The sequence below is a fragment of the Notechis scutatus genome, chromosome 4 (assembly GCF_049901735.1).
Source record: "Notechis scutatus isolate UNSWTSFEM ecotype Mainland chromosome 4, rNotScu1.2, whole genome shotgun sequence".
NCBI classification, from domain to species: domain Eukaryota; kingdom Metazoa; phylum Chordata; class Lepidosauria; order Squamata; family Elapidae; genus Notechis; species Notechis scutatus.
Genome location: NC_142012.1, coordinates 29,068,767 through 29,082,283, shown reverse-complemented (window position 1 = coordinate 29,082,283; position 13,517 = coordinate 29,068,767). Strand labels below are relative to the sequence as shown.

At 34.1% G+C, this 13,517-nt stretch overlaps 1 protein-coding gene across 1 annotated transcript in view; it reads left to right on the top strand.

The window, feature by feature from the left end:
* The window catches only part of EDNRA (endothelin receptor type A), a 30,289-nt gene extending 20,551 nt beyond the window's left edge, over positions 1-9,738 (top strand). The window contains exons 5-8 of the mRNA XM_026668775.2: positions 194-346; positions 1,823-1,956; positions 4,323-4,431; positions 5,549-9,738. Of these exons, the coding sequence (XP_026524560.1) occupies positions 194-346; positions 1,823-1,956; positions 4,323-4,431; positions 5,549-5,689 (537 nt within the window). The 3' untranslated portion in view covers positions 5,690-9,738. The remainder of the gene's footprint in view (positions 1-193; positions 347-1,822; positions 1,957-4,322; positions 4,432-5,548) is intronic.
* Positions 9,739-13,517: the final 3,779 nt, after the last annotated feature.

Genomic DNA, 13,517 nt, shown 5'->3' with positions numbered 1-13,517 from the left:
AGAAGTGAGAATCAGCTTCTAAAATTCTTCAAAAGGATAGCCATTGCTCTAAATCTTGAGCCTTGAATCCACAGTTTTGGAAGTTTCTATATGTGAAAGCTGGTGAAGAATGTAGCCTGCATATTCTATGGAAATTACAGAATGGTACTGCAAGTTACTTAGCCACAACCTGTCACATTTGATGTCTTTGCAGTTTTACGTTACAATAAAAGACTGGTGGCTCTTTGGTTTCTATTTCTGCATGCCACTTGCTTGCACGGCATTCTTTTATACCCTGATGACCTGTGAAATGTTGAACAGGAGGAAGAGTAATTTGAGAATTGCTCTCAGTGAACATCTTAAACAGGTAAGGAGAAAATGGTTTTGACATGCATTTCCAGTCACTGTCATAAAAGCTTTATCCTGTAAACTTTTGATCTCAACAATATTCATTCTGAGAACAGAAAGGTGAGTTTTGACTTAGTGTAGTTGGGCAATCAGAACATTAGGAAAATTTAAAGTGCAATCGATTAATGAGGTAATCTATTATAGAGTTCAAATTACTTCCTCTATGGATTTTTTATTCACTAAGAACTTTCTTTGATCTAATACCTATTCCAAGTATTGGGTATCAGCTGCTATAATTGCCAACCATTTATTCATTCATTTATTCGATGACAATGGCCAAACGACTCTGGGCAATTCACAATACACCAAAACAATACAAAAATAGTACACCAAACAATAACAAAATAGGATGACTGAGAAAAATGAAAGGAAGAAGAGCAAAATGGTAAACCCGGCAACCCCCCTCCCCCCCCCTCAAAAAACCCATGCTGCCCACAATTGACATCCAACAAAGCAGGCGCCAACCACCAAAACAAATAAATAAATAGTCCAAGGCCTGAAAGAACAACCAGGTCTTTATAGCTTTTCAAAATGCCAATTGAATAGGAACCATCAGGGATGAAATTTCCTAATATTTTATTACCAAGAAATGTCATCTTTCTCTAAAAGAATTCTTTATTTTGATTTTTCTGTTCATCGTTCAATCAATATAAAAGCACTGCATTTCTCAAGGGTTTCAATTTAACTTTAATTGTATTATTTAAATCAAATTCCTGAATATCAAAGTTGTTGAAAAAGATGAATTCTGTTTTAAGTATTAGAGGATTACAGCACCACAAAGTTTGATAACTTACAACTTTTGGTATTGTATCTTGTCACATTTTTAAAGTTTGTTGAATAATACAACTTTTTAAAAGCATGTGGTTATAATCTGATTACTAACTACTTTGACATTTCTTATGTTGAGTTATGTTGATGTTGGAATTATATTGAAACTGGTTGTTGTCTAATTTAAATACAACTTCTGCTGGGTTTAGGACAATTCAGTGCAGCCAGCTTATCATGGCTAACTCGCTGCGGGACAAAGAAATGATGGAATAGAATAATTGAATAAAGGATGAAAAAGGAGGAACAAAATGAAATCTGAATGATAACAATTAAAATATTTTTAAAATTATCTTTAATATTTAAATTGAATTGTTGAATTGTCCTGCAGTGAGTTGGCTGCAGCATTGTGGCAAGTTGGCTGCACCAAGTTGTCCCATTCTAACCTCTGCTTGCCTTCATGATATTTCAACTATAAATACTTTCTCTGATATTTTTTAGTTGTAATTTTTTTGTTCCATAAGTGAATATATTTTGACAAGTTGTTAGAAATAGATGAACCTTTTCTTGACTATTGTTCATTTGAGCAATTTCCACATTTTTCTCCTTACTTGCTCTACATTTGCCTTGGCTTATGTTTGCGGATCATTGTCTTTTTTTTCCTCCATAGCGCCGAGAAGTTGCTAAAACAGTTTTCTGTTTAGTTGTGATTTTTGCTCTTTGCTGGTTTCCTCTGCATCTAAGTCAGCTACTGAAATCAATGAAGTATCACGAACATGACCCCAATAGATGTGAATTCCTCAGGTATTGTTTTAATGTGTGATATTAAATAATTTGATGAATGCAGCAACACAATAAGTGAATTAACATGACTACATAATATTTTATTATGTATGTTTTAAACAATTCTATTTACTAATCAATTCTGTACTGTTTATGATTATAAAAAGATGACCATTTCATTAACATAAAACGTAACCAATGCTCCTTAGCAGTTAACAGCTGATCCAAGATACTGCTGGTTGCCTTATTTAAGGTTCCCCTCTCTCAAGGACCTGCGGAAAAACCACTGTTTTTATTGCTTTACTAAGCGCTAGGTGAAAGCTGTCATCACCTCTTCACCAAATAGCTCCTAAGTGAATGGTCTGCAACTAGAAAAGTCATATTCCAAGACCCCATTCCTAAAGGAATGATAGTCTAAACTACTATTTAGCTAACACATATAGAATGAGCAGAATCCACATGGAATAGATGGTCCCAAAGCAACAAAGAATTGAGCAAAGAGCCTTATATATATGGACCACCATTTTTAATTGAGCCCAGAAGTTTACAGGCAATGAAAGCAGCAGAGGTGTAGTGTACTGAATCAGTTTCCATTGGACTGCAAGCAGCCATCTTTGCTCAATGCCAGCTATAAGTTTTGGACACTTGAGGGCATCCCATGTAAAGTTTAATAGTCAGCAAATGATAGGAATGTGACTCACTGTAGTCAGTACTTCTGTACCTGAAAGGTCACACATCCAACCTGGTCAAAGGCTCTTCTGGTCACACTGCAATCTCTAGTGATTGCATTTATCAGAACCACGAATCTAGGATAAACACAGGCAAGTTCACCATCTTTTTCAAGGAAAGTACAACTCAATTGGGAGCCACGGATATAATTACCTTTATATATCAAGATTTCTTTCTTTTTTCTTTGCTTTTTTTTTTGCATCTTTAAACAGCAAGAGTGGAGACTTTGATACTTAGCCCTGAGACTCAAAAATATCTTCAAAATTCTTTTCCTTATTGTTAAAAATAAGGTAGGATGGGATTTTTTATGCTTAATTTTTTTATCCACAATATACTGAACACTAACTGCATAACTTTAATAACTTTCAAATTCATTAAGATATAAACATGACTAGTCAGTCTTTCCTCTAGTTTATTTTCACCTTCTAAATAAGGGTGTTCAACTTCTTGGGAGACTGCAGTTCCATTTGATTTTTAAGTAATGCACTGGGATCATTTTCCAAAAGGTGAGGAAGGCCAGGACAAAAGTTAAACTTGAATTAAATATAAATATAATTAAACTATAATAATTTAATTATATGTTAATGCAATATATTTAACAACTTAACCCTTCTTCAAGCATTAAAATTCAGCAGCTATTTGGTGAAGAGCTAAAGAGTGGTGTTCCCAAGGATTTGGGCATCACAGTCAACCTAAGATGAAGGTTATACACCTTAGCTTTGTAATATTACATTACCTGTTTTGAAGCAGGTGAAAAGACAGTTGCCTTCCAGCTATTCCAGTAATTATCCAGGCAATCTTACAATTAACCTCTATTGAGCCTACTCTCAAGTAATTAGAAAGAAGGATAGTAGTCTTTAGGTCTGTTTCTTCTTAATTATACAAAATACAGATAGTATTTACTTATGAGCAGGCACTTAGCAACAGTGAACAATGAATCAACCAACAGATATTTACAACCCAATTTTGATGTCCAAGTCTTCCCCTCATTATGTGATTGTATTTTGGTTGCTTGGCAACTATCCTGCATTTACAGCTTTTTGCAGCATTCAGTGGTCACATGACTACAATTTACAATGTTGTTTTTTTCCTTGTAAGCTGGCATTTACTTCTATTTTCTGGCAAAAAAATGTCCATTGTGGGTTTGCTTACCCATCACTGTGTTTGCTTAATGACTCTAGCATTTGCTTAGTGATGGCAACATTTACATAGCACCTGTAGTGTTCACCTAACAGCCACTACAAAAAAGATCAAAAAATTGGGTGAAGTCACATAATAATAACCTGCTTAACAACCACCATGACTTTAGGTCATAATTCTGGGCTCAATTGTAACTCGAGGACTTCTTGTTATACCATCATTTTTCCTGTCAAACTCACATTATATTTTAAATGGTTCCAGAATTATACTTTTTATAACCCATTTTGTATTATGCTTCTGTTCATTTATAAATGCTTTGTTATTTGAATGATGTTTCATAGTCCTACTTTTTCTAATTCTCCTAAGCACCTGCAATTCTGTTAACTCATTCTTACCTGAGATGCTGGAGAGTTATGAAAGAGACCCAGCTGTGGCATCATAGTTTCACAAAATTATAATGGCTGAGGAATATTTGCCCACTATTGGAAGATTGTAACATTTTCTGTTTTTGATTCTAGCTTTTTGTTGACTATGAATTATGTCAGCCTTAACCTAGCAACCATCAATTCCTGCATAAATCCTATAGCACTCTATTTTGTGAGCAAGAAGTTCAAAAACTGTTTCCAGGTAAGAGCCAAAGAGATCAAATTAAACCTATCAAAAGTAATATTGAATAATAAAATGTGAAAGGTAAATATGAAAGAATACTATTTATCCTTTTCCAAGTTGATCCCATATTTTGAAATATTAATATTTAAATTATACAACCCACTTTCTGCCTAAACAAACATTTGGGAACATTTGTCTGGATGTTTTACAGCAGCCTTTTCCAACTTTCTTTCCTTCAGTTATGTTGAACTTTGAGAATTTCCAGGATTTTGTCATAGTGGCTGACAATTCTGGAACTTTTTCTAATACATTTGGAAAGCATTGAGGAGGGCTATAATTATGGTCTGATGTCATTAGATTATTTTGATAACCATTTAACACAGTTTAGTCACAAGCTGAAGACTCATGATAAGATCTCTTTACAAAGAGATGAGGTGTCATTTTTACTAGCAATATAGACTATTTCAACCATTACTAATGTTGATACAGGTATATACAAAACTTAAATAGGCTGATTCCTGATTCTTCAGTAATTATACATACTCCCAGAACTAAAAACTTTCTTCACATTATTCATATGAAAATGACAATTATCAGTGGAAGGTTTCCTGAAGGGGAAAGGGAAATCACTTCAGAGCTAGTCAGAAAGTGCCAAAATAATAGAAGCTCAAGAATTGTTATATTGTACTAAACTTCTTTCATAATTTAGTCCACTTCACTTCTTGCTTTTAAAAGAAGAGAGAATTAGCTGAAATACAAATCATATTTGTTTATAATAGCACCAGTTAAAAGAAGCTATATTTTTATATCAATTTCAAATCCCTTTTCTAAATTTCATAGTTTTTCAGTCTAATTAAGCTGAAAGTATGGAATAGTTAAACAAAAGAAGTGCATTTTTCTTATCAGTTCACATTTAATTACATATTAGTCACAGTTTAACAAGGAATTATGTACATTTAAGAATAAATTTACCCTGTATTTTATTGTTACTACACATTCCATTTCTGAAGTATAATTTCACTCAGGCCTAATTCTACTTTCTACAGTCTGGAGAATTCTGCTCTCCACTGAAAGTGACCCTAAAATAAACCAACAAACAAACCAGTAATGTTTGGATTTATTTTTTTCTTGCCAGTCATGCCTCTGCTGTATTTGTCATCGGACAGGAAATCAGATGTCCTCTGTCCCCATGAATGGGACCAGCATTCAGTGGAAAACTAATGAACTGAATAACCACAATACAGAACGGAGCATCCACAAAGACAGTTTAAATTGAGATCCAGCAAAGATTGTGTTTCTGAATCTAAGGAAAAGACAACAGATATGATATCTACGATTGAATATACTTATTTATTTGGAAGCTCTGTGCTCTAGCAGATAATTCCAGAGATAAGCAAAAAGAACAGATGTGCATAAGTGAGTCCCAAAATGGATTCCAAATGGTTCTTTTTCTTATAAAGAAATTCATTTTTGGCAGAAACAAGAGGAATCAACCGGTACTCGTCAAAGTGTTCACAGATTTCAGCCAGAATATGTAGCTGTATGTTATGTTACATATTCTGTTATATAATTTTAATTTTATAATCTAAATGAATTTTCTTGAATGTCAAGAATTGTGAAAACATGGGACCTGTATCTAGTCTGTACTATCAACATTCTTTTGTCAGGAAATATTTTAGCTATATACTAGGTAGTCCTCAACTTACAACTATAATAGGGACTGGAAAATTTGTTAAGTGCTGCTTTCACAAAGGGAAGTATCACATGTCTACATCCAATTTTACCACCATTTTTACATAGTCAAGTGTAAAATAATTATCCATAGTTATCAAGCAAGATATCACCTGACTATGGCTTGAGACCTTCCTTCAGGCTTCTTCGCTGACTTTGTTAGAAACAAACTGCTGGGAAAGTTGCAAATGGTGATCGTGTGACTGCAGGATGTTGTAACCATCATAAATATGCAATGATTAGCAAGTACTGGAAAATTATTTTTTGTGGGTTAGGTTTTGCCAACCACTTGTTTGTGGGTACAGATATCATATCAGGACTTAGCATTTATGGCATAAACATGCCCAAAAGGTAGAGCAGTGTATTAGCAGGCAAATTTTAAATAAACTATATAATCATGTGACTGTAATCACCATGTGACTGTAATCATGTGACCGCAGAGATCTGACTGCAATCATAATCATGTGACTGCAGAGATGTTGTGATGATTGTAAATGTGAGAACCAATCATAAATTACTTTTTTCAGTACTGCTGCAACTTTGAACAGTTGTTAAATGAGTGGACATTAAGCAAGGACTACCTGTATTTCATGTTCAGAAGCATGTTCAGCCAAAAACATTTTTATAACTGTAATATATGTATTAGATTAGATCTAAGCAGTATTTTATATGTTGTAATGTAACAAATGAGAAATGTATTTTTTGTTGGGCGGGGGGGTTGGCCAACCACTGGTTTGTGGGTACAGATATATCAGGACTTAACATTTAGGCCATGAACTTATGCTCCAAAAGGTAGAGCAGTGTATTAGCAGGCAAATTTTAAATAAACCATATGCAGACACAAAATGATATATGTTCTCTGTGAAAATATCTTTTTCAATAGCTATACATATTTGTCTCTAGCAAATGATTCCAATGTTGAAATGTCCTCACTTTCTTATTACATTCAACTGGAATCTATCTTCTGACAAATTAAGACCATTATGCCATATCCATCACTCTATTTGTGATAGTTATTCAGATATTTGAAAAAAATGCTTTTAAATTTCCCCTCAGATTTTTCAAGGTCAAACATATCCACATCTTCTCATTTCTTCTCAAAAGACTTATATTTCCTTGTTATCCTTCTATGCACCTTTTTCAGTTTCTCATACCCCCCAAAAAATCACACATGATCTGGTTATCTAATATTGTAAAAATAGCATGTGTATAAAGCCACTTTTAAATTCTATTTCATAAAATGAATGCTACATTTTCAATTGTTAATGATATATTTAAGATTGATAATTCTGGCATTCTGTTGCAGACAAATCCTAAAAAATAAATCTCTATGGTGGGCAGAATCAAGATGCAAACCATGGTCTTTCTCTGCCTGCCTTTTTTCCTGTTTTGCTTGGATACCTTTTTTCCTCTGTTCCATTTTTATTTCTTTTGCTACCACAACATGTTGCCAAGGAATGGGGAGATCAACTGTCCATACTTTTGACAGATTGCTGAAATTAGTTGGGAGAACAACATGTGGCCTGAATCAAACATTCTTTGTAGTTCATTTTGGAGAAATAAGATTTTACAAAGGATTTCTACAAGAAATTACATCGCACTTATATGTGCTTATAGAAACCATTCGCTAAAAGAAAAGCACACACAATTCCTGCCTAGGTAAATATGTATTAAAAAAACTCTTAGGTGTCTAAATGAATTTTTCAAAAGAGGCTATTGAACATATTCTTCTATTTAGAGGGGACACTAAAGGGATGAACAAATAGGTTAATTTTGAGTTTTCTTTTTTTCTAGGTTTTCTAGTCTTAATTTTTTTAACCAATTATTCATTGCATTAATAATTTTGTTTTTTTTAAAGTATGCATATGAAAATTCATTTATAAATTTACAAAACTTACTGTTTTTAATTTGTAATACTACATGTCTTATCAAGCAAGTTGCCAAATACTATGCATTCTGCACATTATTCCCACTAATATAGACATTTTTGTGCACTCTTCCATATCATACAACCAGTTTCAGTTTGCATATTGGTAAAAAGTTACATTAAAATATCAAGGAAATGTTTTCACCTTTAGAAAGGAACTTGAGCTGAGAATCATATTCTGCTTCTTAAAGAGTTGTGCAGTATTGAACCATTTCTTAAGGCAGCATGAGATCTTGCTTTTAGGCTTATGGATGCCTAGAGATAGCTGGAATGTATTAATGAATAGCAAAGGGTGCTTTTGTTCACACAAAGTCCAGAACACTTCTGAATGAGTTTTCAAAACTCTTCATAAAAATAATATTTGGACTGAGCTGAGATAAATCTCGGTGAATTCAAATTTTGTTACCTGTTATAAATAGGTAACTCAGCAAATAACAGCACTCAGCTGATTTCGGCTGTTCTTGAAATCTTAAGCAGATCCTGTCTAGTTAGTTGAATGGAGATCTTAGGAAATTCCAAGGCTGTGAAAAGATAAGAAATAATTTCTATACTGCTGTCAAACAACCTATAGTATATGGGCCTTTAAAGATAAACAATTCAAGGGAATCTTGATTTTTTAAAAATAAGTAAATAACAATTCTTTTGTTTCCTGGGATGCCTAATGAACAGTAAGATACCTAGTTCCTCCTAATTGGATTCTAATTTTAGAGGAAGAAACTTTTATTAACTTTATTCTTTTCTCTGATAATTCATGCCCAGTGTTGGAAAATCTCAGTCGGTAAAGTCTCAAAGGAAGCCAAGGGCAGGATGGAATAGGAGGATCATATAATCTATAGCTTTGAGAAAAGATTTAGAACAGTAAAATTCTATTGCTCCAAGGAGCGATCCAGATATTGAATATTGGTCTTAATGCATTGTAACATTGATGTGCTGTTCTTGCTTTTATTTTAGGTCATTAAAGATAATGGAGCTCTCTATGAGAATAACTGGTTAAATAGATAAATTTAATCCACTGTGTTAACTTTAATGGAAAGGACAATGAATATTGAGAATTGCAGCTAATATGCTCAAAATTAGATGCTGAGCTATTCTTTCTCCATAGTGGTCAGTTTTTGTTAACTATTTCAATGTTCAGAAGTCCTCTATAGCAATTGTAACTTAAGTAGGTCTTTTATTCATTGAATTCATACATGATGCTTGAAGTATCTTCTGGGGAAATCAAAATTAGAAAATATAGGGAAAATGTAAAATGTGAATCTATATAAGTCATAATCCAAATGACGTCTTTATTATTATCATGTCTACAGAGAGGTTCTTATGAGCAGCATTTTATTTTCCAGCAAAATGGGTTGCTTAGAACAACACACACTGTACTGTTCTACAGAATATTGTTAGCCAATTTATAATGTCTGCTTAAGTACACAAAACAACTATGTGGTCTTGAATCTTCAATAATTTCAAGTACATACAATTCTATGCATAAATAAGGTCAATTTGCTGAACAGTTACACCCATCTTCACATAGAAGATAATATTTGTATATATGAAATGTCTATGTAAATGTCTATATGTATTTTGATATATACTTAGTTTCCTTCTGTTTATATTTCTTGTTTTCAAATAAAATGTAATGTGTTGATATTGCTCTATAATGAAGCAGAAGAGCATGCTGTGATTATTTTTCATACTTTCTAACCAGAAAACATTAGGAATACAAACATTTTTATAACTTACACATTTCTGATCTTTCTTCATGGGTGTATGTGTATGTGTGTAAGTATATACATGCTTATTACATATATGTATACATGCAATAATATGAGAGGCATTTATAGCCCTGATCTTCTTGAGCAGATGATATCTCAACTGAAAACACAAAGTATTTTTGTTCCCCTTCCAAATATTTTAGGAATCTGTGCTTTGGAACAATTTTATAAGTACTTGTGAATTTAAAACATTTATATAGCCATCTATTATACAGGAGATATGTGACCAGTTCCAAACCAACAGTTTTAAAAGAATGTAACTGCACAATTAATATATACATATATCTATTAAACCACAAATAGTAAAAACTGAGCACCATAAAAAAATTTAACAAGCGGTCCAACACAAAAACTCATCAGTCTCACCCTATCTCAGTACTTGGCAGAAAAGCCAGATCTTAAGTGCTTTACAGAAGACTAAGTTAGGGACCTGTTAAGGCCAGCTAGTTCCCTCCTAGGGGACTAAGGGGGGGATGGGTGTTCCGTAGGGGAGGAGCTGACATGTAGAAGGCACACTTCCTAGATCCCATAGGATGTCATTGTTTAAGAGATGGGACCAGGAGTGTGCCCACACTATCTTATCTAGTAGGATTAATAGGTGAGCATAGTGAGAAGTCCCATACATAACTTGGTCCCATATAGACTTTTAAAGTTAACAACCAAAACTTTAAGCTACACCCTGGAGGAAAGTGGAAGTCAATGCAGCTCATGCAACAGAGATGTAACATGAGCCAATTTAGAAGCATCCATCACTGGTATGCCACCATATTCTGCACCAGTTGCAAATTCTGGATGAACTTCAAGAGTAGCCCCATCTATAGCACATTGAAGTAGTCCAGACAGGAAGTAACCAAGGCATGTGTAAGATCTCCCATTCCAGGAAGGTGATAACTGGTGTACCAGACAAATCTGTGCAAAGGCCCCCTAGCCACAACTGCCACTCATCATGCAACAGCCACGAGCCTAGGAGAACCCCAAATTGTGTACCAGCTTGGTACACAGAGTGCCATCCCCTCCAAAGTCAAAGATGAAATATCTTCTGGGCCTGGGAAGGGCAAAAATGCAGAACTACTCCTATCTTACCAGGATTGAAGCTGGCCACAGCATCACTTGCCTGGCTAAGGATAGAAATGTATAGTATATTATCAATACCACTACACATATCAATGGATGACACCCCCAAATGTTTTCATATAAATCACGGGTGTCAAACTCAAACACATTACATGACATATCATGATGTTGTTTGCCTTTGCGGAGCCAGGATGGGCGTGGCCTGCATGTGATGCATCTGGCCCATAGGCCGCCAGTTTAACCGGCCTGATATAGATGTTAAAAAGAGGCAAAAGATTGAAGCCACAAGGCATCCCACATTGTAGGGACCTAGCATCTGACTTCCTCCCCACCAACATCAAATGGAACTGGATGCAAAGGAAAGGGGAGAAACACTATTCTCCTAAGTTACTCCTAAGTAAACATTTTTCCTTATTATAGTTATCAAGTGTCATTTAAAAATAGGTTTTTTTCTTTTACTATTTTCCAACCTATGATGATAATATTATAATATAAAGGTCAATCTGACGGACTGACATCTTACTCTCAGCTGTTTTACAGTAACAACAAATCAAAGATTCTCTTGTTTCTAAATAGATTACTCAAAAAGAAGAGTTGAGGGAAAAAAGACTAGAAGATGGGCTGGATGTGAAGGATCTTGGGATCTTATTTCTGGTGAACATCCTGATTGTCAAGGTTCAACATAGTCCCAAATACATTCTTTTCTCAAACTTGAGCATAGGTTAATCTTCCTGATCTATTATTGTGTACCTGGTTTCATTTGGCTTGCTTTTAAGTAAAAATAATACAAATGATGTATGAGAAAAATAACAGAAAGTATGCAAAGTTAATATAATGTAAGTGTGCAAGAACATCAGTGGAAGAATCGTGATCTAAAAATATAGGTTGGTTGACAATGCTCAACAAAGCATTGATCTCAGCTTTTTCTCAGCAAATTATTTTTATGCTGTTGAAATTAATTGCTGATTCATATGTAATTTTCAGTTTTGTCAGTCTTTATAAACTGCACAAGGTCCTTAGCTATAACATAATTTCAGATCAAACCTCTGATTAAATCCACAATTACTCTTTAAATAAATTGTCAATTAGACTTTATCTGTTGAATTAAATAGATGCTTTCTTACCAATATTATGTTGATTTAATGTCACCTTTCTGAATTCCAAGAACAAATTTGCAACCAAGAAAATTTTTCCTGGGAATTTCTCATTCAGATAGTCTGACAGTCTGTTTCTCCCCCCAACTCCAAATGTGCTAAAGTTACAGCTCCCCGGTTCACTGATTATATTAGCTGGGAACCTTACTATTTGGAGATGTCTGTTCTATGCTATCCAATTAATTTGACTGTCATCATAGGAAACAACAGCAAAACATGTTAAGTAATAGTTATTGGAGCAATGATGTCATGATGGTGACAAATCTCATGCTTACATACTTATGGCCCATCATTGGGTGCAAGGCTTCTAGCATGCTGGGACGATGCAGGCATTATTACTGTTTACTCCTCAATTCTGTCATGGAGGCCTAAGGCCATCTTCTATGGAACAGGTAAAATTTATACAAGCTTTCCCAAGAGATTTGTCTCTGCATCCACCAGTCTCCTAAATTTCAAATTACATTACTCAGGATTGCTCATATGGACTGACTGAGCCAGGACTAAACTTGACTAGTATAAGTTATGAATCATACTGCTTCGGTTTGGAAACATATTTCTGAATTAAAAGCACATAGCTAACTGATGTATATCCAAACCACTGTAAACCCAAAGGTAGACTCTTTCTGTAAGGATATATTGCAGAATTTGACTTTTAATCATCATCACCTTCATTATCACCCCCACCATTTCCTGTACCTGTGCTAATTAAGGATTTTTTGAGGAGGAGGTACTCAAAAGAAGATTAAAATGATTTGATTTCTTTTTTTAAAATACAAATTTTATGAAGTAAATATTAAAATATTGGACATAGTGCGACTTTTCTGGCATTTTCTTTGCCATACGTAACATAGAACAAATAACTTTCTATTTATCATACATTGTTAAATTTATACTATTCACATCTCCTGTATATTCATTTGTATTTACAACATAAAACCTCATGATTTGCTATCTCTATACAACTGTTTTATCCACTATACTCCATTGTATTTATATAAATATCATCCAATATCAATTCTACAATGTGTCAATATTTTCTGTTCTGACTCCTTTTCTTCAGATCCAACCATTGGTACATTTTATTCTAAACTTCATAATATTCTGTCTTTCCTTTATTTGTTCATGTCTGCACAGACCAAAAAATCAAAATGATTTGATTTCTTGTTCGCCATGCGGGATAACTCTGTCCACAGCAGAAATGAAAAGAAGATGGCACCATCAGCATAATGATGTGAAGTTTTAACCATATATGTCAAAGTAGACAAGATACTATTCTGATCATTTGGTCTCCTGTGGTGTTTATTTTTTTTAACAAGCTGTATGAGGGAGGAAGCTCTGTAGACTATGTTTTCTTGTAAAACGTTCTTGTTCAAGTCTTGAGAAATACTTGATGTCTTTCATGCAGGGACAGAACAAGTTCTTGCTGACAAAACTGTCTCAGGAATGGATCTA